Source organism: Rhinatrema bivittatum, chromosome 4 (genome assembly GCF_901001135.1).
Source record: "Rhinatrema bivittatum chromosome 4, aRhiBiv1.1, whole genome shotgun sequence".
NCBI classification, from domain to species: domain Eukaryota; kingdom Metazoa; phylum Chordata; class Amphibia; order Gymnophiona; family Rhinatrematidae; genus Rhinatrema; species Rhinatrema bivittatum.
The window spans coordinates 117,733,642-117,760,012 of record NC_042618.1 but is presented as its reverse complement, the minus strand read 5'-3'; the positions used below and the strand labels follow the sequence as shown (position 1 = coordinate 117,760,012).

The 26,371-nt window shown below is 42.9% G+C and overlaps 1 protein-coding gene across 9 annotated transcripts in view; it reads left to right on the top strand.

The window, feature by feature from the left end:
* The first annotated feature begins 554 nt into the window (after window positions 1-554).
* PCNX1 (pecanex 1) overlaps window positions 555-26,371 on the top strand; it is a 380,420-nt gene continuing 354,603 nt past the window's right edge. For all 9 annotated transcript variants that reach the window (XR_003856303.1, XM_029598749.1, XM_029598753.1 and 6 more), the window contains exon 1: window positions 555-966. Coding sequence is in view for 8 of the 9 variants with exons in the window: in XM_029598749.1 (XP_029454609.1) it covers window positions 814-966 (153 nt within the window). In the remaining variant the exon portion in view is untranslated. The remainder of the gene's footprint in view (window positions 967-26,371) is intronic.

Genomic DNA, 26,371 nt, shown 5'->3' with positions numbered 1-26,371 from the left:
ATTTAACTCATGCCAAAATAAATCATTGCACTATGTTTTATAAATGGGTATGTCAACAGTAAAATGCTACAAGTGTAGCTACAAGTGTAGCCAACAGTGAAATGAGACAACAGGATAAATGGCAAAATGAAAGCTATTCATATAATTACTATAAAGAGACATTAGGACAAGATGTAACTAATTACTAACCCTCAGCAGAAACTGATTGGACTAGGAGAACAACAGAAAGGCAAACTGTGCTTAGAACTAAGAAATAAGAGCAGTTAGTATGCGTGAGCAATTCCCACGGAACTGTCGAGCGTATTAGCACATATGAACCCGACTTTGAAGTGGTTGTTAACCATGTCACCCAAGTCTTTCCGCGGGTCCTTCCTCCGGGAAAGGCGGTACCAGCAGGATTTGCTCTGGGAAATCGGACAATTTGTTCCCCAAACACCTTTCTTTCCATCCAGTGGAAGAGCGAAGATCCGAAATTCATTTATCCCTTCAGCCACCAGGGCGGCGCGCGCTCCTGCGCCGAACCGCTGAGTCCTCGCGGAGCCCTTCTAGCCCAGCTCTCGTTGATCTTCCTACTGCAGTCAGCGGGGAGGCTTGGGGCAGCGCCAGCCGTGGAGGCATAGCGGCGATCAGCCTTGGAGGACCAGGCTCAGGGTCAGTCTTCCGGCTGCTGGGAGACAAGATGGCTGCTGCAACGCTGCCTAGGCCAGTCACCGGTTTTCGAGCCCTGCCGTTCGCTTACAAGGGAGGATAAATGCGTGGCGCAGCGGCCTCCCCCGAGTCTCTCGGAGGTCCTCACTAGCTCTCGGAGCCGCGATGGGCTCGCAGACCCTGCAGATCCTCCGGCAGGGAGTCTGGGCTTCCATCACCGGGGGCTGGTACTACGATCCCCATCAGAATACCTTCGTGAACGCCCTGCACCTCTACATCTGGCTTTTCCTCCTCTGTTTTCCTTTCACCTTATACATGGTAAGTCGGGTTTCCCGATCCTGAGCCAGCGGCGGCACCCCCCCCCCCCCCCCCCACCCGACGTCCAGCACGCGGCAGCTCGGGTGCTGCCCAGACCCTTCGCTAGCGCCTTTCACTTCTTTGCTTTTTCGTCCTCCTCTTTGGAAGTCGGAGGGTGGGAAGCTGTTGAGCGTCTCTCGTCTTTACTCTGAGGACGCGATGTTGTCGGGTTGTGTCTCTTGTCGGTTTTAAGTTGTTTGTATGTTGGAAGATCCCAAGTGTCCAAATGGGGTTTGTAGACAGGTTCGAATCTTCCCCGCAGAATAACCTGAAGTCAGTCTTGATTTCGAGCCTCGATATTTTTCCTCACTGTCTAACTTTCAAATATTGTCTTCCGTGAGGATATTTTTCGAAAATGCATTATTATAAAACGCATTGCATTATTATTATTATTATTATTATTCTGTGTGCGTTTGTATAGAATCCGGTCTTTAATATGTTTATCTGTATACTTTTTTTACGCTTTCCTGAAAAGATACTCTTATGTAAATCGATATTACTGAATTTAAAAAATAGTTACTGAGGAGATAAGAAAAAAAGACTTGCGCACTGTTTTCATTTTTAAACTCTTGATTTGTTTTCTTTTGTTCCTGAAAGACCAAGGCTTTTCACAATTGGACAGCAGCCATGCTTGAGTAAATTGTTGCTGTAAGTTGGCGCGATTCCCATCTTCAATCGTAACTGGACTTTCTTGCATTTAAAATATGACTAAACTTTCTATGTGCAATATATATTGAATTTAATGCACTGGTCTGTCGGCAATGCAAGCTATCTTCCCCCAAACAGTAGGATATGTTAATTTTCTAGTTACTAAGTGAACTTTCCCAGGCAGGTTTCTTGAGATGCTCTGTGTTTACATTATATGTGAATACGTTGGCTATATGCATGCATAGAAAATGATCCAAATATGCCATTTTTAAAGATGGCAACCCCAACCAGTTACCCTTTAGAGATGTTGTGACCTCTTAAAAAGTGCAGAGTAGCTATGGTTGGGGGTTGGGGAGGGGGGAGTGAGCAGAAACACTGCATGTAGTGTGTGCCTCTAAAGAGCAAATAGTCTGGGAAAGGTCTGTGAGACCTAAACGGCTAGAAATGAGAAGCTTTTCTATGTTTAAATCAGTATCTCAACAAAGCCCCTAGTAGTTGCAAAATAGAAATGGCATAATTTCATAAATGCCGTGCTGATTCATACCAAAGGTACATCGAGCCCAGAATCCTGTCTCACAGTGGCCTTTCTCTAGATTATTAGGAAGTACTTGGAGGACCCAAAGCATAGATCCGTTTCTTGTTGCTGGCTCCCAATTCCCCTATCTGTCTAATGATGGTTTAAGGAATTTTTCAAACGCCTTTTAAACCTCAGTATGCTAGATGCCTTGATCACATCCTCTGGCAACAAAATCTGCATCTTTATTCTATGTTGAGTTAAAAAAAAAAAAAAAAAAAAAAAAAAAAAAAGAACCCCCAAAAAACTTTCTCCAATTTTATTTTAAACCTGCCACCTGCTAGTTTCATATTGTCCCCTAGCTTTAATATTATTTGTGAAGGTAAATAACTGTTCCCTATTTACTTGTTCCACCTATTCCTAACATTTGCCTTTTTGGCTGCTGCTGCACACTGAGTTGAAGATTTCAGTGTAATGTTTAGATAGAATGACTCCAAGATCCTTTTCCTGGGTGGTGATTTCTAATCTGCAATCCAGCTTTGTGTGCCATAGTTAGGATTCTTTTTTTGCATGTGCATCCTTTTGCAGTTTTTCCACTTTAAATTTTATCTTTTATTTAGATACCCAGTTCCTCACACTCATAAGGTCCTTTTGCAGTTCCTCAGTCTGTTCATGTTTTTACAGCTTTGAATCATGTTGTATTATCTGAAAATTTGACCATCTCACTTGTTGCTCCTTTTTCCAGATCATTTATGAATGTTAAATAGCATTAATCCCACTACAGATCTCTGGGAGATGCCACTATTTACATTTGTCCATTGGGAAAACTAACTATTTAGTCAAATTCTGTTTCTTGTCGTTTAACCAGTTACCAAGTCACAAAATGACATCACCTCCAATCCTATGACTTTTTAGTTGCCTGAGAAATTTCTCATGAGGGATTTTATCAAATCATTTCTGAAATTCCAAATACACTATATTGACTGATTCACCCTTATCCATTTGTTTTAACACCTTCAAATAACTGTGGTAAATTGGTAAGGAAAGACTTTATTTTGCTAATCCACGTTGGCTCTTCCCCATTAGGCCTGGTCTGTCCATACGACCAATAATAAGCACTAATCATGAAATACAAATGATTACCTTTTTAACTTAGTTTTCAATGGAAAGAAGGTTCACAAGATCACCATTGTGTGTGTGTCCTTGTGTTCCTCTTTTCTCTGTTCAGTGTTCTGTCCAAACCCAATTTTCAGTAAATGACAGGGGGTCCAAGGGGATCCTGATAGGGGTATTCTTTTTTCAATGCCCAAACTTGCACCCGCTTCCCAGAAAGTAGGTTCCATTAGTTCTGCATGGAAGTCCTTGTTAGTGCTCTGCTTCCATTTGTGGATTTATTTTGTACCTGTATGAGGACTATAAAATTAAAGTTGGTGTAAAACCATTGTGTCCCCTTAAAGTGTGCAGAAAGTGTTACAGGATACTACTATTCATTTCAGTTTTAAGAAAGGAAGGCAGGAGATGATGCTTGTTTTTCTTGATAAAGTGAGCATGCTTCCTTCAGAGTCTGTGCAGGATAGCAGCACATTCATACATAAAGAATATACAGCTGAATACTTTTGGTGTCCTTTTCACATCTGAGAGCTATGGGATTTCTTTACACAAGACAAGAAAGCAGCAAAAACATCCCTGTAAATTTTTTTTTTTAGTTCATAAAATCATATTTAAAATTTTGGAAGAATAAAACTGCTCCTTAAATGCCAGTAAAACTGAAAGAAAGTTTATAGTTTGACATTCTTATCTGTTGTAAAGTGTGTGCACACTAATATACAGGCCGATACAGTACAGTGCGCTCTGGTGGAGCGCACTGTTAACCGGCATTTGGACGTGCGTTTTCAATGCACTAGCTTTACCCCTTATTCAGTAAGGGGTAATAGCGTGTCGAAAACGCGCATCCAACCCCCCCCCCCCACCCCCCGAGAGTAATAGCGCCCATAACATGCCAATGCATGTTGATGGCCCTATTAGTCATTCCCACGCGATTCAGTAAGTAAAATGTGAAGGCAAGCCACACCATTTTATTTTAAGAAATTAGCGCCTACCCAAAGGTAGGCATTAATTTCTGCCAGCGCCGAGGAAGTGCACAGAAAAGCAGTAAAAACTGCTTTTCTGTGCACCCTCCGACTTAATATCATGGCGATATTAAGTCTGAGGCCCCCAAAAGTTTAAAAAAAAAAAGTTAAAATTAATTAAAAAAAAATTTTAATTGGGCTCGCGGGTTGAAAACCAGACGCTCAATTTTGCCGGCGTCTGGTTTCCGAACCCGTGGCTGACAGCGGGTTTGAGAACGGACGCTGGCAAAATTGAGCATTGGCTGTCAAACTCAGGCCCTAACTTAAATAAATTAAGTTACTGAATCGCGCGTGCCGGGAGTGCTCTTCCGCCTTGTTTACTGTATCGGCCTGATAGTGACCCATCATCCTCAGCTGGTTGACAGAATGCTCTGCTGTGGTAGAAGCAATTCCTCTTTTTTTTTTTTTAACCTTTTTTTGTTGAATAAAGAGAAATAATATAAAAAGTAAAAAAAAAAAAAGGTGTAGGGGCTGATTTTTCTTTTGGCTTCTAAAATATTTTGAATAGTGCCCAGGTTAGAACATTTTTTTTTCCACTCCTAGTCTAAAAAGTAGACTGTGGGAACATCTTTAAAAACAGAGGGCATGGCACAATTGTATGATCAAAAGTAACTGGCACAGAATTATAGAGCCTTTCATCATTAAGTCAGTGGTTCAAATCTGGCTTAGGTTGCTGGTGATCGAAATTATATTACCGTCTGAAAGTTTTTTGGCCTGTGTCAAATGACTTGGTGGTCTCTGGCATGTTCTCTGTGGAAGCATTGTTCACATCATTAAAAACACCATTACAGTTGGCCCTGGTTGGGAAGTATTGCTGACAGTTTTAGCAGAGAAACCAAAGATTGCAGAGATAAGGAGGTTGAATTTCTGGTGGGAGGAGGGTGAATCACCCAGAGCAGAGATGAGGCACATTTTAGAGGGCAATGTGAGCAATTTTTGTGTGGCTTCACCTGTGCTGTGGCTAAATGGAGGACTTTGATATCCAGTGCTGTCAAGATTTTTTTTCTCATTTCCCTTCCCCTCACCAATAATAATAATAAAAAAAAATAAAAAATCAACAAACATGACCAGAAAACAAAATGATAATTTTAATCTAATCTGCCAGAGGTACCATGAGGTGCATTATGGGAAAAAATTCAGTAGGAGCCTTGCAGAAATATTCCCCATAATACCAAGGGTCACTCATCCCTGTGATGTGTTGCAGCCCTTCCAGCAGATAATAAACAGATCCACTGGCAGAGCTGCAGCTGGCGCAAGATACTTAAATTAAATAAACTGAAAGGAAGCACAAACGCTGTTTCTAAACTCTTCCCCAGGCCCATCTTTTCCTTTCATTGTATGGTACATGGGGGATTCAGTCAGAAGGGAATGATGCTTTAGAATGCTTTTCTTAATAAAACCCACTTTGTAGAAATGCCTTTTTCCCCCTTATACCTTCCAGCTCTTGCTTGCTGAGTACATTGATTAAAAAGACTTAGTACACAGATCTCTCTTGTTCTCGGAAGAAAGCTGACAAACATTTTTCCAAAGATTTTGCAACTTGGTCTGCTGTTTGTCCTTCCTCTCTCTATCTACTAACACCACTTTTTTTGGCCAGTCAGCCACCACCTCTTCTGCACAAATTGATTTTAAAGCTCTAGTATTTATGCCCCAATCTGAAGCTGTTGCCTCCAGGCCCTGGCTAATCCCCCCACTCTAGGCCTGCCTTCAAGGCTGCTGATGGGAAGAAGGGCCAAGCCGGCACAACTGCCTGAAAATATTGATCACCAGGACTTTGTTCTTTTTTTGATTGGAAGATTTATCACCCAGAAAGATTACTACAACAGTTTAATTTCTGGTGACAGTTTTTTTTTTAACACAGTAAAGTTGGGTATTTCTTTTCATGTCCATCCTTCACACTATTTGTCTCCTTATTTCTCCTCTCTTACACTTTTTTGTCTAGATTTCTATAATGTTTGGTAATCTGGATCATCTGTCCCAGCCCTCCATTTTTTGTCTTCCTTTCTGTCCCTTCACTTGTTTAAAAAAGATAAAAGAAACCAAAACACTGTTGGTTTTTCCTTTGTGTTCCTTTTTTTTACTATGACTCTGATCTTCTCAAACCGCTCTCTGCCAGTCTCCACCTCCTTACTTTTGTTTGGAAGATGTTAGTTGTATGCTTATCAGTGCTGTTACTTTCTGAATTTTCCGTCTTAAAATCTGCTCTTGTATTGTTCTCAACAGATCAGTCTTCAGCCATCTGCTCCTAATGTCTCTTACTTTGCTGTTTTTAAATTACTAAAGCTTGCTGTACTTACTTGATTGATCTCTTTGAGCTATTTTGATTCAGTTCACCCCCTCCTTTTATTGAAATTGCGCTCACATCTATTTTCCTTAGTTGTATCCTTTCTGCCCAGCTGCCCTCTTTCCCATGTGCCAGTGTCGGCCGCCTTCGCTGTGGTGGACCGTTTGGTCTTGCGCCCCTCCCTTGCCCTTTCCTGATTCAAGCGCTTTCTTGAGGTGGCGTATTCAAGGATCCTGGAGGGTTACTCTTCCTGTTTCCAAGTCTCTCACTGTTGGGATTCCTCTGCTGCCTCTCTTAGGTTCCTTGCTATTTTCTCTCTCTGCTTGTCCCATTGGTTCTGTGGCTTTTAAATTTTGAATTTCTTACCACTTTTGAGTGGCTGACTCGCTCTTCCTTTTCTTTGGTTTTCTTTTTGATTGACCAGTCCTGTTCTGAAGATGGGAGACCGCTCAGCTTTTATTTTCCTTCGTTCTTGGGTTGTTTTTTTTTAATTCTCCTCGACTTTTGTTCTTCTATTCTCCTCCACCTCATTATACATATTACTGAAATAATTCTGAACTCTGATCTTTCAGCTCCTTCTGCCACCTCCAGAAGTACTGGTTACCACCTGCTGAATGTAACATTTAAATAGCTTTTACAGAATCGATTGGTCAGGACTTCATTTCTCCAAGTTCCTACTAATTAAGCTTCCAACTTCCACGTCACCATCCACACCTGCTTCAAAGTACTGCGCTATCCCTTTCTAATAATCTCTAATTTGCCTGTGCCACTCCACATGCTACTTTGCATTTGCTTCTGATTGAAACGCGCATGTGTCTTTCAAGTACATGGTTTTGATACTTTTTGCCATTTTTGACTTGGTCTGGTTCATCTTCTCTCTCTCCTTTTTTTTTTTTTTTTAATCTGCTATCTCATCCTTTCTCTTTTCACGTGATCTTTCATTCTCTTCCTCCTCCAATTTCCCCAACATATAATTTTTCTTTTATTCTGTATCTGCAGCTTTCTATTGAGGAGCACATCATCCCATTGCTTATTGAAATTGCCCTTTCTTCATTGCTGACTGCATTTTTTCCTCCTCCTCTAATCTGCCCTGTTTTTTTTTTTTTTTAAAGCTGCCTCACTTCAAATCCTTATTGCCTGACTGTTGATTTATTTGGAGTCTTTCAGACATCCACACGTAGAGAAATTTATTAATAGTAGTAATTTTGTATTCTTCCATGACTTCCTCAAACACTACAATTTTCCAGACTAACACCCTCTAGGTCAGCTTTTATGTAGCAAATGAAACATCATGTACCAGATTCTGTGTGGAAAAATAATAAAATACAATATTCCTTATCCTGCTACACCAGTACAGACTAGTGAGTTATTTCCACATACTACCAGATGGAGACAGAGGCTACACCCTTTTTCAATGATGACATGACTTGATGTATATAGGCAGATGCTGCACTGGCAGTAGTGAAGTATTTCTCTTTTTCCAGCAGATGGTGGACGTGCTTGTCTGGTGCAATGTGAACCACAAATTCCTAGGGCCCCAGTGTTCAGGTCTGGTCCCTGGTGGAGCTTGTTCCTATGGCAACAGTTGCGTACTGATTTCCCTAGTGGAGCAGGATCTTGGCTCTTAGGGTTCCTCTTGGGGGTCTTGTTGAGCAGGCCCTGCATCATGGCTTCCAGGATTCCCTGCAGGGCCTGGTTGAGCAAAGACCTGGATTGTGTGTTGTTTTTTTTTTCCTAGGTCCCTTGTGGGACTGGTTTGAGCAAGACTTGTATTGTGACTCCTGGGTTCCCTTGTGGGCCTGATAGAAAAGCATCAGGTAAGTGATTCCCAGGTTCTCTTTTTGAACCTGGTAGAGCAGTCTTTTTGGTAAAGTGATTTGGGTCTGGTAGAGCAGGGGAGATCTGATAGGAGAGGCCTTTGGCTAGTCCCTCTGTAACTCCGACTTGTGTATGTATAGACTTTCCCTCCTCTCTCCTTCCAACTCTGTTGCACCCTCCCCCGCCCTTGGGTTTAATTCTCTTACCTTTGGACTTACTGGGTTAGGCAACAGCAGTAAAGCCATTTAAAAAAAAAAAAAAAAAAAAAAAAAAAGCGCTATGTGTTCTGTCACCCCTCACATAGCTCAGGGAATTGGGTCTAAAGAAGAAGCAGCATGTGGTCTATAAACAGTATGGAATCCAAGGTTATCAGGCTGGCCAGATTGTAGCTGCTGTCTTAATGGTTGCGTATGTGAACATGCTTGCTGGGAGACCAGTTTTAGCCCAGAAAGCAAGCAGGTAGTTCTGGTGGGCAGAACTTAGTGTGGTTTTTAACAGTTCACATTGCATGGGTTGTATTCATTTAAACTGACCACCTCAACAGGAATATGTTGGACCCCAGAGCATGCAAGCTCAGACTGGAATCTTTCCTGAACAGAATAGATTATGGGGCTCCACCACAATCAAATCTAATGCCAAATCACAAGTTCCCAAGGATGGCAGATGATTCAGATGCCAGAAGGAAAAAAAATAGAATTCACCAATTTGCTTGTAGTCTAGTTAGTACACCAGGAACTGGCTTTGCTTTTATCCTAACTGCCTAACCCTTGAGGAGTGTGGTTCAGAGAGGAACGTTCTTCATCAATGACTTTTTCTGCAGGAGTTTCAGGCTTGAGGCTTCTTTCAAATTTCTGGCCATCTCAGCCAAGAAGTAGCCATCTCGTCTGCTGACCTTCCTGCAGAAGAGTTTGGGACAAGGGCTGAGATTTTAATTCCCTCCAGGGTCCCAGTTGCAGCTATTTCATGTAGAGACATCAGATTCAGGGAGTTCAGTGTTAAGCATATTTGTCACCCTCTTAGGGCTCCGGTGCCCTAATGGAATCTGGTTCTGGCTCTTAGAACTCTTGTCTCTTCCTTTTGAGATGTTTAATCTCAGGTTCTTGAAGGATATTCCTCAAAGTTGGATCACTGATGGCTTCCTTTTCATCCTGCGAGAGCAGTGTATTTGTGGGATTCCCCCTCCTATCAGCAGATGGGGGGGGGAGCGGATTTCTGAGTGAATCTCATGGAGTCAGGCAGCTTCAAAATCCTCAGAGGGTGCTCTGTGCTCATTCTGCGAGTGCTAGGCTTCCTCTGGAGCAGAGTCTGCAGCACTTTCTCCAGAGAACATCTGAAAGGCAGTCACTTGGTCATTACAGTCTTGTAGAAGCTACGGATTAGATCTTCAAGCCAAGGGAAATACTGTCTTGGGACAGGCATTCTTAAAACAGCCCTGCCTTCCCACTCACATTCAAATGGGCTTCAGTATGTCCCACTAGTGTGAACTGGTGTATCAGGAAGGTGAAATTTGGTTTTCCTTTCCTTAAGTTCTGTTATACCAGTCCAGACCCTCCTGGGAAGTCAGGGCCTGTACTGTTACCCTCGGCAGAAAATGTCAGTTTTTTGGGGGGTTTTTTGCCTTTGAGGTGTGCCCGAGGCTGCTGCTTTTGGGCTATTTATCTTCCCTGTGGCATTGCTTGGTGTGCTCAGTGCTGTAAAGAAATACATGTGGTACACTCCTTGTGGAACAGATAGTTTGCTTTCTAAGCAGGACAAACAGGAAAGTTTCCTCCAGCCATTCTGTTTATGAAGGCTCTCTTCTTTTCCCTAAAGCTAATTGTGTTTTAGAGGCAGTTGGTATGTTCCATTGCTTTGACATAAGAATATTGACTATTGCTGGTGCAACATTAGACTATATATATTAAGTGAAGCTGTCACTGGAAAAAGGGTGTATTCTGTGTCTCCATCTGCTAGAGATAATTTACTAGTCTGGACTGGTGTAGCAGGACTCAAGGAAATTAAATTAACAGGTAAAACTTAATGTCACTTCTGTAGTTTGCTTTATCATCAACAGTCTGGCATCCCAGTTTACTGAAACCAGTTATTACCCTTTGATGTTGGATCTTGATTTTGACTTCAAGGCCAGGAATTAAACTAATTTCATAGCAGCTTTTCTGTGTAATTGACACAGATGACATGATTACTTGTCACCATTCAGTTTTAATTTGAAAAGTCTGTTGTGCAGATGAATTTGGTAATTAATGCCCAGGTTGCTAATTTGAGCAGAAAGCATGCTGAATAGTGTATTTTTAAAATTTATTTATTAATCGCTTACAGATACCTAAGCGCTTTACAAGTTATATACACAATTTAAAACAGAATCAGATTGTACGAAACAATTTTAGAACAGGAAAAAAAATCTCTATAAATATTTACTCAAAGGCTTGCTTAAATAAGTTTTTAGCATAACTTTAATCTTGTGTCAGGCATAATGCCTCTGGAGGGAGTTGCAAATGTTGGGGGCTGCCACCGAAAAAGCAGAATTCCTGGTTTCTGCCAACAATATTTGTTTGGATGTGTCCATTTCAGCATATTGGGGCATCAGATATGTGGCTGCATTTCTTGGCTTTGTTACCAGAAATACCGAGTCAACCAAATGGATTAGCAATTCAGCCTTTTTCCCAGCAAGTAAATCAGAATAAACATGCATAAGTTGCTGCACAGACAGTTTGACTGTCTTGTGGTTGGCAATTTGGGTAGAAATGGCTGGTCAATCTTCTTAATGTCAGGAGCAATACAGAGCGCTCTACATATAGGCATTTTCCAGTAGAAAACATGATTCTCTCTCTAATACAGTTCTTTTGATATGTTTGCTTTGCTTGCTTCCCTGTTCTGATTGTTTAGTTTTTATGCATGCTTAAAATATTTTTAGCCCAGCTGTTTCCGCACTGCTCCTTTAGGCTTCCTGCTTACGTGGCGTAGGATTTTACTGGGCTACAGCACCATGAGGCCTCAAGCAACTACCTGAGGTTCCTCTTCCTCCTTCCCCGCTCCCAACCTTATTATCTCTTTCCCTCTTGTCTAGGGAGCACAGAATACAGCTTCTTCAAGAACTGGGTACCTAGAGTCTGACTGCTGGTTACTTGTACAGTGGCCGAGTCCCTCTTCCTGGGATCTGTGAATGCTGCCTCCATAAGATCAATAAGGCCCAAAGAGCAAAACCTAAGTTCAGGATTTATTCTTTTCATAGAGCACTCTACACCAGGACACATCTTGCAACAAATTATAAATGGGTACAGTAAGTCTCTTCCCAAAATGGCTTACAATCTAAGTAGGTACCTGAGGCGATGGGAGATAGTTACTTGCCTAAGGTTGCAAGGAGTGGTGAAGCCCCTGCTTATTATACATCATTTGCCTATAGTTAGGATTGAACCCTCCTAAAAGATTTCTAGAGTGTGTGTGTGTGCAACTTTGTGATAGTGAGAGAGAGAGTGTGTGTGAGGTTAAAGTTTGTGCGCCCTCCTCCAATCTCAGGGTGACTGAAAATCTAAAGTTCCCAGGTATGGAGAATGGGGAAGTTTAGTTTTATCTTTATTAGTTTTAATTATTGGATGTGATTTGTCTGCAGTTTAAAAAATTACCAATATTATATTTCAAAACATTTTTGTATGTTTTTATTGGATATTTATAAATCAGCTGATTGGTCATACCATTTTTATTGGTATGATAGTTGATTTATATTTCTTGATTATATTTGATGTTTGCTCCACATACTGAGTCTGGGTTCTTGTGATTTCCAGTACAGTATTTGTCTGCATGTTTCTATTTAGATTTTATGGTCTCTTTATTCTGTATTTGAGGGTCTGCCTGTGTTCTGCTTGTGTGACTGAGGTCAGGTATTCTGCTAGCATACAGTTTCTCTGTAGGGATTTACAACAGCCTGGCTTGTTCTGTTTTCTTAATAGGTGTAGTATTGGTGTTTAGGGCCTGGTGTAATATTTTCAGTGTTATTTTTTCATAGGAAGGGTTTTTACTGTTTGCATGCTGGCAGTTATGGTATGGAAGGTTTACTATATTATCATTGTAATTTATTCATGGCTGGCTGTGGGCAAAGTCCACACCCAGTGCCTGTTAGAGAAGCCTAATGCCATTTGGGATCCAAGTGTCTTTTTTGCAGTACAGTGTAAATATAATAACCTTGCACTGGCCCTGAGAGAATGTGCCACACACACTCCCACTGTTCACCAGTCTTCTGCATTCCCAGGGGCAGATGCTGGGGAAGGGTGGGAGGCAGATGATAGGGTTCCTAGGAGTGTTTCAGGGTTGCCAGCTTCTAAGAAATATCACTGACGTTGATTCTGCCACTCCTCTAAGAACAATGGCACCTACCCCTCCATTCTGCACATTACAAATCATGAAAATGGCCACTCCCAGGTCTCTTCCCCCACCCCCCCCCCCCCCCGTCCCTCTTGGTGATGAAATGATGCCAACCCCCTGCATTGCATCTTGGGGGCGGGCATCATTTCATCCCTTGCCTCAGGCAGTCGACTGCCTTGAGCCGCCCCGTCACAGAAATATGTGCAGCTGTCTGCATACAGTCCATGACTTTTAGTAAAGCTTTTGTGGCACTGTTATAAACCAAAAGAAGTCTTTAAATGATTTAAAATGTATTGGAACAATTGTAATAATGACTGATGTGCATTGTAGAGGGATACAAGCAAGTTGTAGCATTCGTTCTATTAAAGAAATCTAAACTTCCTTGTTCTCAAGTGTGACCCAATTAGGTTTTATTTTTAGCTGTTCATAAATGTAACTGTGATTTTTCTGAAGACTGGGTAGCTGAGAGAATTGCTTATTTTTAAAATGCAGTATCGTAGCTGAGATCACTGTAGTTGTGTAACAGACTCGTTTTTGAGACTAGGTTGGCGGAGGTGTATTCAGCTACAGAGTTTTCTGTCACAACTGTCTGGCAGTAGTTCTCAACCCAGCCAGTCACGTTTTTTCAGAATATCTACAATGAATATGCACAAGAGATTTGCAGTCAGTGGAGGCAATGCATGCAAATCTCTCTCATGCATGTTCAATATAGATAACCTGACTGGGTGGGTGCAGAAGACTAGATTGAGACCCACTGCCACAGACAGCTCTAACAGTATGCTCTGGGTCAAGAACTCGCTGGTCTGTGGCATGGTGACATTATGATAAACGAGTGTTGCCATTCTAATTTATGGGACTGCATGCGGGCCCCTTGAGATGGGCTGCTAAATAAGGTATGGCCTAGTGATAGTTCTTGTTTACTTTCAAACCAGATTTTCATTCAGTAGAGCAGTGGTTCTCAACCCAGTTCTTGGAACACGACCAGTCAGGTTTTCAGGATATCTACAATGAATATGCCTGACAGATATTTGCATGCACTGCCTCCATTGTCTGCATATCTCTTGTGCATAGTCATTGTTGACATTGAATGTGAAAAACCCAACTGGGTTAAGAGCCACTGCAGTAGAAGACTGCATGTTTCCCTAGCCTGACTGGGTGTCAGTTGTGTACTGTCTAAATGTTTTGTATAATTCTAAAGTAGTTATCTGTACTTCTAATAGGCAGCGTAGTTATTGTAAAGCTTGTAAAAATTGAAAGAGGCCTTTTCAGGGTTGGGAAAACATCAGTTTTGAAAATCCGGTGGCATCTCTTCACCATTGCAGTGCAGTAGCAAAGATATGTAAAGGATTAGCATAGCTTGCTGATGGCTCTATGGTGCTGCTGCTGAGTCTTGTTTAAGTTTACCCTTCCTGTACAGAGATGCAAACCCTATGGCCATAAGTTTCAATTTTGAATCAAAAAGTTTGGCAAAATAGCTAAAACTCCCTTCATCTGCTGATGGTAAGTTGGGACTTGGGAAAGAACACTTAAAATCTTAATAGTTTAACCTTTACATTTTTTTTTTTTTTTAATATCACTGTGTATATTGTGTGCTAGTTTTTAAGGCTGGAATTTATTAGCAAGTGTTAAGATTTGTGTGGGTTTAGGGAGACTAGACTTTTGGATTAATTTTCTGAATTAATAAAGGTTAGAACTTGTGTGTAAGTATTAGAATTGTGAGTTTACAGAGGTCACTTGTTTGATCTGAAAAGGTAAGAGTACTACTAGTCACAATTTTGATATCCACCCACCCAGTCACTATTTTAAAATATGTAGATAACTCTCCCTTTCCCCTCAAGGTAGGAGGAAAATCTTCAAAATAAGTTAATTGGTGATTTAGAACAGCGGTTCTCCGCCGGTGTGTTGCGACACTTCCTGGTCCCCTGCTGGCCCAGCTGCTACCCCTGCCCCAGTGAAATAGGAACTTATCTTCCGCCCGGGCTTAAAATGCTGATAGCCCGGGCAAAACACGGCAGGAGGCCTGGAGTCAGCGGCACCAGCATGGTCTCTTCTTCCCACGGCCCGGAAGAGGAAGTGGAATGCAGTGTCCGCGAGTGCGGGAAGAAGAGACCATGCTGGTGCATGCAGCATCAGCCCGAAGAAGAGAGGCACGGAGCAAAAGAGGAGCAAAGTCAGCCCCTGTGGCGGATGAATGTAACAAAGGAAAAAGAGAGATCACCAGTCCTCCTAAAACAAATCAAGAGAAATAAAAGCAGTAAAACCATATTAATAAAAAGAACAGATTATTTGAAACAGCTGATGAATGGAATATCCAATTAAAAACTCAAAAATTTCTAGATACCAATAAAATATTTCAAAATAGCAAGCACAAAGACCCAAATGGAGAAGGGTCGTCGGTGGACTATGACAGGGATTGATACTGGTACCTGCGTGGTTTAAATTATCCGGAGATGGGAATGACAAGTGAGGTGATCAGATTCGCAGATAATACAAAATTATTCAAAGTTGTTAAAACAGAAGTGATAGGGGAGGGAACAAGATGGCCACATGATTGAGATGCTGTTCTCTGCTGCTCCTAGCCTGTTTCTTTGCTCTCAATTTCCTTTTGAAATGGCTCCTAAACCAAAAGGCAAGGTACGGATCTATCCCCCTGAGACCACGAAACTTGAAGGACAGCAGTTACATTCTTTGCGTCTCCTGCTCACATTTTGGGCAGTGGTGTTGCTGATGCGTCGATGGAGGAGCGCTAGTCTCTCCTAGGGATGAGGTTTCCTTTAGCCCCTGCCAGCAAGCTTCAGTGCCAGTGCCCAAATGCAACTCCTTTCTGTAGACTGAAGTGGTGCAGAAAGATGATCTGTCAACCGTGCAGGACAGCTTGTCGAAGGCTCAGCATCCGGCGTTTCGTCTGGTGGAGGGCAGGATTTGTTCTCCCCATTGGCAGTTTTTCTCTTCACTTTCAGTTGCAGCTCCGGGGCCAGGGAAGACTTTTGCAGTCACAGACCCTGATTTTCTCACTCTTCAGCCACCAGGTGAACTCCCACAGCCTTCCCAGAAGCCGACAGAGGTCACTCTGGATCTCTTCAGGCACTGATGTCTGTTTTGTCAGGCCCTTGCTGTATCACCTAGTAAGTTGGATTCTTTTCTGTCTAAGTTGGATCCCTTGGTCAATTTACATGAAGTTAAACTGGGTGACTGTAATAAGATTTCTTCAATTAAGCAGATTTGGATAATATTTATTATTTATTTATTTTTAACTTTTATATACCGATGTTCCTGTATAGGATACATATCGCACCGGTTTACATAGAAACTGAACTGTCACCGTGGGGCGGGTACAATGAACATGTGGTGTAATAGAAACATAGGGCTATACATGATGACACTTCAAAATAAACTTTTGATGAATGCCATAGTAACGGGAAAACTGGAGTAACTGATGGATAACGGGTAGAGCTAACATAACTAGCGGGCAAGTTAAAAGGGAAGAAATCAAACATTAATGCATTAAGAATGTTTAACTTACAGGTTCATAGAGGGACTAAGTGACTTCTAGCTGCGTATTGATCCGCAGCTAAGTTAAGGAATTAATGTAGTCTCTGGCTCCTGGTGTGGTTAAAGAGCTGGGGGATATATGGAGTGCAAGTATAGTTAAGAGGGCTTAGAGTTGAAAAACTAGTCTATAGTTGGACATGACCAGGGGAGCCTCGGTGAGAGGATTATCTCTCCGAAAAGGCCTGGCTGAAAAGCCATGTTTTCAGCTTCTTTTTGAAAACCAGAGGGCAGGGTTCTTGGCGGAGGTCCGGAGGGAGCGAGTTCCAAAGGGGAGAACCAGCTGTGGAAAGGGCACGCTTCCTTAATGAGGTTTTAGCAGGTGGGGTATACAAAGTGTCTTTGTATGCTCTTCTGATGGGTCTGTTCGAGATGTGCGGCCGTAGTTGGAAGGTTAGATTGAGGGGGGAGATATTATGCAAGGCCTTGTGGATCATCATGAGGGCTTTAAAGAGAATCCTGAATTTGATTGGTAACCAGTGAAGGTTCTGAAGGATGGGGGTGATGTGTTCTCTTTTTTATTAGTGTTGGTGAGAATCCTGGCAGTCGCGTTCTGGATCATCTGTAAAGGTTTAGTGGTGTTAGCAGATAGACCCAGAAGAAGGGAGTTGCAGTAATCAACTTTAGACAAGATGATGGATTGGAGCACCAAGCGGAAGTCTCGGAGGTGTAGGAGTGGTTTTAGTTTTCTTAGTACCTGCAATTTGAAAAAGCATTCTTTGGTGTTTACGAATTTTTTCAGGTTAAGCTGGTTGTTGAGCAGAACCACCCAGGGCTCTCGCATGTGGTGAGTGGTTAATATGGCCATTGTCCAAACCAAACTGATTCGAGAGTGGAATATCATCTCCAGAAGGGTGTAATTTCTTGAAAATTAATCACATCATTTGAATCTTCGCTTCCTGAATTTTAGTATTTCCCATTATGACTTTAAGGAGATTTTTCATGGATGTCTCAAATTTCTTCTGAACATTTACCCTCAAGTTTTTTTTTTCTTACCTTTCCCACCTAGCTATGCTCCTTCCCCTTCTTTAAATGTTACCCAACTTATAAAAATGTTTGGATATGAGGTCATTGATCATGCCACCCTTCTTGTTTCTTTTATTACTGATGGGGACCTTAGTAAAGTAATGTTGCTATATTCTCGAAATCTCAATTCTTCTTTTCATCGCCAGGTCAAACGTATTTTTTCTGATTTCTCAAAGGCAATTGTGGAGCAGAGAAGAGGTTGCCTTCTTTTAAGGCCGGAGGTGTTGGATATTGGTGCTGCCTTTAAACTCTGCTATCCTTGTAAGTGCTGTTAGATATCATTCTACTAGTTATATCTTTTCTCCTGAACAGCTTAGAGCTTTTATTGATGCAAGTAAGGTTTTGAACATCTTTCCCAGCTCCCATAGCAGTCCAGTAAAGCTTGCATATGGTTAGTAACAGGAGATTAATTCATTGCTATGGCTTTTTCCTTATTTGTTACTGTGTAATTCCTTTTTTTTTTTTTTTTTTACTTTATTCCCTCTCAATTTCCTTATAGGAAAGGTTAAACACAGTTGACTGTAATACTTGTTCAATTTTTATTGTTTTTGACATTTGATTGTTATATGGGGCATTGTGTAAGTGCTTTGATTTAAAATCCAATTTAAAAAAACAAAACCAGCAGTGAGTGTGAGGAACTGGAGAAGGACCTTATGAGATTAGAAGGCTGGGCAACTGAATGGCAGATGAAATTTAATGTGGAAAAGTGCAATGTGATGCACATAGGGAAAATTAATCCCAACTACTAAATACATGCTAGGTTTTGTATTGGGAGTCAGTATCCAGGAAAAGGACCGTGACATCTTTTGTGGACAATATATTTGAAATCCTCTTCTCGGAATGTGTTGGTTGTCAAAAAAGTAAATAGAATGAAAGGAATGATCTAAAGGAATGGAGACCAAAACAAAAAATATATTCCCTTTGTATTGAACCATGGGCTGAGCACTTCTTGAGTACTATGTGCAGTTCTGGTCGCGCCATCTCAAGAATAGCATAGCTAAACTAGAAAAGGTGCAAAGTAGGGTGGCGCAAAATGATAAAGGGCATGGAATGGCTCTCCTGTGATGAGAGGCTATTCAGGCTAGGACTCTTCAGCTGGGAAAAGAGATGACCATGATAGAAGTTTTTTATAAAACCATGAGTGGGATGGAACAGGAAACAAATGACTGTTATATACCCTTCCAGAAAATACTAAAACAAGGGGACACTCCATGAAACTAACAAGCAGCAGATTTAAAACAGATCATTGAAAGTACTTTTTCACTCAGCGCACTATCAAGCTGTGTAATCTATTGCCAGTGGATGTGATCAAGGGGACTAGCACACTGGGTTTAAAAGAGATTGGACAAGTTCTAGAAGAAAAGTCCATAGCACATTATTAGCCAGATAAACGAAAGACACTTTTTTTTGCTATTCCTGGGAGTGAGAAACAGGAATTAGATCTACTTTATGGGATCTGTTGGGTACTTCTGACCTGGATTGGCCACTGTCTGAGACAGGAGACTGGACTCGATGGACTTTGGTCTGACTCAGCATGGTAATTCTTTTTAGGGGTGTGCATTCGTTTCCTACGTATTTGCAATCTGCAATGTATAGGGCCATATTAGTTGTATTCATGGGGAAGCGAAACGTATCGCAATTCCCCACGAATAAAATGAATCTTCGTTAAATTATTCGGCCGTCTAAAGGAGCCAATTTCAACAAACCCCCCCACCCTCCTAACCCCCCCCCCCCCCCCCAAGACTTACCAAAACTCCCTGGTGGTCCAGCGGGGGGTCTGGGAGCCATCTCTTGCACCCACACCCTCGGTTGCCAGTATTCAAAATGGCGCAGATAGCCTTTGCCCTTACTATGTCACAGGGGCTACCGGTGCCATTGGTCAGCCCCTGTCACATGGTAGGAGCACAAGTTGCTCCTACCATGTGACAGGGGCTGACCTTGCCGAATGCAACATATCTGCCCCCCCCCCAACGAATACGAATCCCGAATGCAACGTATGGCGTCCCTCTGCACATCCCTAATTCTTTTCTAATGTTCTTATCCTATATGGCAACACATGAAACTAGGATAATAAGCTTAATCTTTAAAAAATTTTTCAAATTCCATTTTACCAATTCTCACACTCTCTCTGTTAAATTTGATGAGCAATTATAAGCAGCTAGTAGAGCTTCCATGGACACTGCTAGTGTTATCTTGATTAAAAAAAACAACTAAAAAAGCAAGTTCCCTAGCAAAGGTCATCTTATTGGACAAGAAGCTCTGTTGGCATTTTCAGCAGGATTTAAGGACACTGTTTAAAGATGGGGGGTGGGGGGGGGGCAAGGAAAGAGATCTGGTGCATTGTTTGTAGATTTCTGGTTACTGGCTAAACTCTTCCCATTCTCCTCCTTGTTCAGGATAACAGCCAAAAGCTAACGTAACTGAACCTCACTTAGGAGGAGGAGAAGAAGAAAACATGCAAAATCCTCATTTGAGGGGGCTACCCTTGATTATTATATTAGTGCTCTGAGTCTGCTCATCTCCTAAAATCATGTCCTAGTACTGGAGGACTTTTTGCTGTTGCTGTCATTCTGTTTCACTGATTAGAGGATTATTTATTTATTTATTTATTTTATTTATTTAACAACTTTTAATATACCGACGTTCGTGAGGCACATCACGCCGGTTTACAAGTAACTCAGTTAAAGGAGGAAATTACAATGAACAGGGGGCCGGGGGATGGGAGCAGGCCAGAAAAAGGGGGGGGGGGGGGTAAGGGAGACAGGAAGGAGAGAGGGAAAGATAGGTAGCATGAGTGAGAGTATAAAAAACAACCGTTAACATAAGAAATAAAAGGAACTTATTTACAGAAAAAGGAATATTTACATTAGTGACAATTAGCATAGGATTGATTATATCGGACTAAAATGAACAATTTTGTAAAATTGTAGGAAGATAAAGGGGGAAGGGCGGGCAAGGAGAGGCGAAAGGGAAAGCCTTGGGAGGGGGGGAAAAGCCTAAGGAGGGGGGAGAAAAAGGCCCAGGAAAAGCAGGATGCTAGACCTCACATATGGGTGACGTCACTGAATGAGCCCTATCACGGAAAACTTTCTGTCAAAGTTTCTAGAAACCTTTGACTGGCATCCTGAGCCCACTGAGCATGCCCAGCATGCCATGATCCATCGAGCCACAGGGGTCTCCCTTCAGTCTTCTTTTTTCGGCGCTGCTGTTAGCCTCGCGGATAAGGAGCCCTGTGTGGTGAATATTCACTACAAAAATAGTTTCAAAAATTTCGGAAAAAATTATCCCGCCGTAGAGGTCTCCCTCTTTCCACCGTCGGTGAGTGATTTATTTTTTTCCGGTCGGTTCCGTTATCATTAAACCTAGTCAGAAGGTCATCGATGGCTGTCCGGCCTTCGTTATGGCTACCGGTTTTAAAAAGTGCCTGAATTGCTCCCGCACTATGTCCATAACGGACCCACACATCGAGTGTGTGCTCTGTCTCGGCGAGAGACATGATGTGTCGACGTGCCCGAGATGATGCCGAAAGGCAGACGAGCGTGCATGGAAAAGATGGAACATCTTTTTTATCTTCAACTGATGCCGTCGACTTCAACTTCGACACAATCGTCTCCGGCTGGAGCGATTAGAAAAGCCGTCCTGAAAACTAGACGTCGCCCGGATGAAGCAGGTGATCGGCCTTCACCGACCAGCCCCCCCCCCCCCCCCCCCCCCATGGTCATCGATAAAGTCTACACCTACAATCGAAAAAGGCATCGAACATCGACAGAAGCACCGACATCTGAGGCCTCAGGATCCGGAATTGGACCCGATAACTGGAGTTCCCTCAAATTATCGAACCAACTCCGAAGAAACCTCGGAGAGAGGATTCTCTGAGGCCTTCGACTCTTAGGCGATCCCCACCGGTGCCGGGAACCGTACCTCCACTGCTTCTTAGCACCAATACTAGCGAAGTTGGACACGCTCTCATCTGTGCCATTCCGGTGCAACCACCCGATGCTCCGACGCTAAGACCGATGGAAGAAGAGATAACAAAGGATGTACCAATGCCTGAGCCTATACCAGGTCCATTGGGAATCTCTTGTCCAAGACCATCGTTTTCTCCACTGTTTTCATCGAGACCACCGGTGATGCCGTCGATGCCATCTTTTCCTCTTCCATCGACTCCTCCTCATCCACGTTCATTGGACATTTGGGACTATCCAGATACGGACTCTTCCTCGGAGGAAGTCCTCTCAGATCCTTCTCCTCTAGAGGAAAGAAGGAAATCCCCTCCAGAGGACCTCTCTTTCTCTACGTTCATTAAAGAGATGGCTACACTATCCCTTTTCAGTTAGTATCCGAAGAAGATACTAGACAGAAAACACTGGATGAATTGCAGTTTGTGGATCCACCTAAAGAAGTCCTGGCAATACCAGTTCACGAAGTTCTTGTGGACTTGCAATACAGGCTATGGGAACATCCCTGCACCATACCACCTGTAAATAAATGGACTGATGCTACCTATCTAGTCCAGCATATTCCTGGCTTTCAGAAAACACAATTACCCCACCAATCATTAGTAGTAGAGTCAGCTCAAAAGTGGTCTAAAAGATTAAACCTCATTCATCAAATTCTCCTGGAAAAGATCACAGGTTTTTGGACACCATCGGCAGGAAAATGTTCCAAGGTTTCATGTTAGTGTCCAGAATTGCGTCCTACCAACTCTATATGATGCAATATCGGCGTAATCTGTGGAAACAACTTCAGGAGTTATCGGAATCTCTTCCCTAAAAATTTCAAGATTCATTTAACATCATTCATAAGGGCCTGGAAGCTGGGAAACATGAAGTTAGAGCAGCTTATGACAGCTTCGAAACTTCATCTAGGATGTCTGCCACAGGCATTAGTGCTCGCAGATGGGCCTGGCTCAAAGCCTCTGACCTGAGACCAGAGGTGCAAGAGAAGCTTGCTGATCTACCTTGTGCAGGAGGTAATCTCTTTGGAGATAAGGTACGTGAAGCAGTCTCTCAACTGAAGGAACATTCGGAAACATTATGTCAACTTTCCTCTGTTCCACCAAAATGCCAACCATCCACACGTAGACTTCCAAGGAAGGATTCAAAAAGGCCATATTATAGACACGGAGATACTATCCTCCTGCTGCCTGTGGAAGGTCATCAAGGCCAGTACAAAGATCGCAGACCCGACAACCAAGAGCACCTAGAGCTCAACCCCCACCGCAAACAGGCCCGGCTTCAGGATTTTGAAAACTCACCAGAGAACAGAAGCCTGCCTACCAATCCGACCCCAAATTTGCCGGTATGTGGTCGGATCACTTTCTTCCATCACAATTGATCGCACATCACTACAGACCAATGGGTACTCTCAATAACATCTCAAGGGTACCATCTGGACTTTCTAACTGTACCAAACGATACTCCACCCACCTCGTCTTGGACAGTGAAAAATCAATCCACACTCTTACAAAAAGAATTATCCACCCTTCTGAGAGCCAGGGCCGTGGAATCAGTTCCCCGACCTCAGCGGGGCAGAGGATTCTACTCCCGTTATTTCCTCATTCCAAAGAAAACAGGAAGCCTACGTCCCATATTGGACCTCCAGAAGCTCAACAAATACCTACGAAAGGGAAAATTCAGGATCGTATCATTGGGCACCATGTTACCTCTACTTCAAAAAGAGATTGGCTCTGTTCTCTGGATCTTCAAGACACACTCACATTCCAGTATTTCCTCCTCATCACAAGTATCTGCGATTCTTAGTGGGACATCAACATTTCCAGTACAGGGTGCTACCATTCGGTCTTGCCTCAGCACCTCGAGTGTTCACAAAATGCCTGGCAGTGGCATCAGCCTACTTGCACAAGGAAGGCGTACACGTTTTTCCCTATCTGGATGACTGGCTCATCAGAAGCCAAACAAGACAAGGAGTTCTCAATTCTCTCAAGCTCACGATAAATCTACTCTATTCGTTGGGATTCCTAATCAACTACCGGAAATCCCACTTCATACCATCTCACTGGTTACAATTCATCGGAGCAGAATTAACCACCATAACGTTAAAGGCTTTCCCCCCAAAAGACCGTGCACGGACGCATGTGACAGCTCATCAGTGTCTCACTCTTTTGGGTCACATGGCCTCCACAGTTCATGTCACTCCTATGGCCAGATTAGCCATGAGGGTCACTCAGTGGACACTCAGAAGGCAGTGGATACAAGCCATTCAACCACTGTCTTATCCAGTTCAAGTAACTCAACAATTACGGTCCTCGCTCCTATGGTGGATGAACATGGACAACTTGCTCACAGGCCTACCTTTCCAACAACCAACTCCACAAGTAACGTTAACTACAGATGCATCCACCTTCGGGTGGGGAGCACACATTGGACATCTCCAAACTCAAGGTACTTGGATGAAACTCGAAGCCACATTTCAGATAAATTTCCTAGAGCTTCGAGCTATACGTTATGCTCTGCATGTGTTCAAGGACTGCCTTTCCCACAAGAATGTTCTGATACAAACAGACAACATAGTAGCCATGTGGTACATAAACAAACAAGGAGGTACAGGCTCGTATCTCCTTTTTCAAGAAGGAGCACAAATTTGGGAATGGGCCCTAACGCACTCAATGTTTCTCCGGGCCACTTATCTGGCAGGCATTCACAACGTAGTGGCGGACCACCTCAGTTGTCAGTTCCAACCTCACGAGTGGTCCCTGGATCCCTTAGTAGCGACCAGGATATTTCAACTTAGAGAATAGCCACTGCCATTAGCAATGGTAACATGGAATAGACTTAGTTTTTGGGTACTTGCCAGGTTCTTATGGCCTGGATTGGCCACTGTTGGAAACAGGATGCTGGGCTTGATGGACCCTTGGTCTGACCCAGTATGGCATTTTCTTATGTTCTTATGTTTCTTAACGTTGGGGTCAACCAACAGTAGACCTCTTTGCATCACAACTGAATCACAAAGTGAACAACTTTTGCTCCCTGCACAAGCAGAGAAGCCAATTACCCAGGGACGCCTTTGCTCGCCACTGGAATTCAGGCCTTCTATATGCTAATAACCAAGACTAGTGAAGCTGCAACAGGACAGAGGGTCCATGATACTCATAGCCCCGTATTGGCCTCGGCAAGTATGGTTTCCCATACTCCTCGATCTTTCCATCAAGGAACCAATTTGCCTGGGCACAGCACCCACTCTCATAACTCAGGATCAGGGCAGATTGCCTCATCCTAACCTTCAGTCCCTAACCCTCACAGCATGGATGTTGAAAGCTTGATTCTGCAACCTCTCAATCTTTCATCTAACGTCTCTCAAGAGCTTGTAGCTTCACGCAAACCCTCCACACGATAAAACTATCGTTCTAAGTGGAAAGGATTTACCATTTGGTGTACACAAGGAGATATTGACCTTTTTTCCTGCCCCACATCATTTTTATTAGACTATCTATGGCACCTCTCAGACTCTTGTCTCCAGACTTCATCCGTAAGGGTACACTTAAGTGCAATCTCAGCTTATCATAATACCGTTGGGGATGCACCAATATCAGTGCATCCCCTCGTTAGTAGGTTTGAGAGGTTTAATTCAACTTAAACCTCCACACCAACCACCAGTCACAGAATGGGACCTTAATGTAGTATTAACGAGGCTCATGTGTTCTCCCTTTGAATCCATGGATTCCTGTGATGTTAAATTTCTCACTTGGAACACTATCTTCTTAATAGCCATCACATCTGCTAGAAGGGTTAGTGAGTTACAAGCACTTGTCACATACTCGCCCTATACAAAATTCCTACATGACCGAGTGGTACTCCGTACACACCCAAAATTTCTCCCCAAGGTAGTTACAGAATTCCACTTGAATCAGTCCATAGTCTTGCCTACTTTCTTCCCAAAACTGCACTCTCACCAAGGAGAGAGGGCTTTACACACCTTGGACTGTAAACGTGCACTTGCATATAACTTAGATCGCACTGCAGCCTATAGGAAATCCACCTATCTCTTTTTGGTTCTTTTGATAAAAACAAACCAGGAAAAGCAGTGGGCAAACAAACTCTTTCTAATTGGCTTGCAGATTGTATAGCGTTATGCTATGAAAAAGCAGGCCTCCTTCTCCAAGGGCGAGTAAAGGCACACTCAGTAAGAGCAATGCCAACCTCAGTAGCACACTATCGTTCAGTACCAATAGCTGACATATGTAAAGCAGCAACATGGCGTTCTCGTCATACCTTTGCAGCTCACTACTGCCTGGACAAGGAAGGGAGACAGGATTCAGCCTACGGACAGTCTGTCTTAAAGAACTTATTTCCAGTATAGTGCCAACTCCTTTCACATCCAACCTGCTGTGATTTCAGGCTGCCTCATCTTTTCCAACAGTACACCAGTTGTTGTGCCCATAGCACAAGTTGTATGCTGTTGGTCCAACTCACGGATGACTCCGCCTGTAGCTTGCTAATCACTCATATGTGAGGACTAACATCCTGCTTGTCCTGGGATAAAGCAAAATTGCTTACCTTGTAATAGGTGTTATCCCAGGGCAGCAGGATGTAGTCCTCACGAAACCCACCCACCATCCCGCGGAGTTGGGTCGGTATGTTTTTATTTTATTTTTGGCTAAAGCTTATTGCTACAAACGAGACTGAAGGGAGACCCCTGTGGCTCGCGGGATCATGGCATGCTGGGCATGCTCAGTGGCCTCACAGGGCCAGTCAAAAGTTTCTAGAAACTTTGACAAAGTTTTCCGTGATAGGGCTCCGTCAGTGACGTCACCCATATGTGAGGACTACATCCTGCTGTCCTGGGCTAACACCTATTACAAGGTAAGCAATTTTGCTTTCTCGCGCAATATCACGATCTTGCTCCGCTTTGCACTCAGTTTTTCTTTTCTTAGAAAGTAACTCCAGCCCTGCAGTTCTGATATCAGCTGCTACAGTAAAACAATGAGCATTAGCAATTCTCTGGCCAGCTCTAAGCACAAGGGAATTCAGTGCTTTGAGAGACACTTGGCTGCTTGCTTGTCCCCATTTTCTCTATAAATGT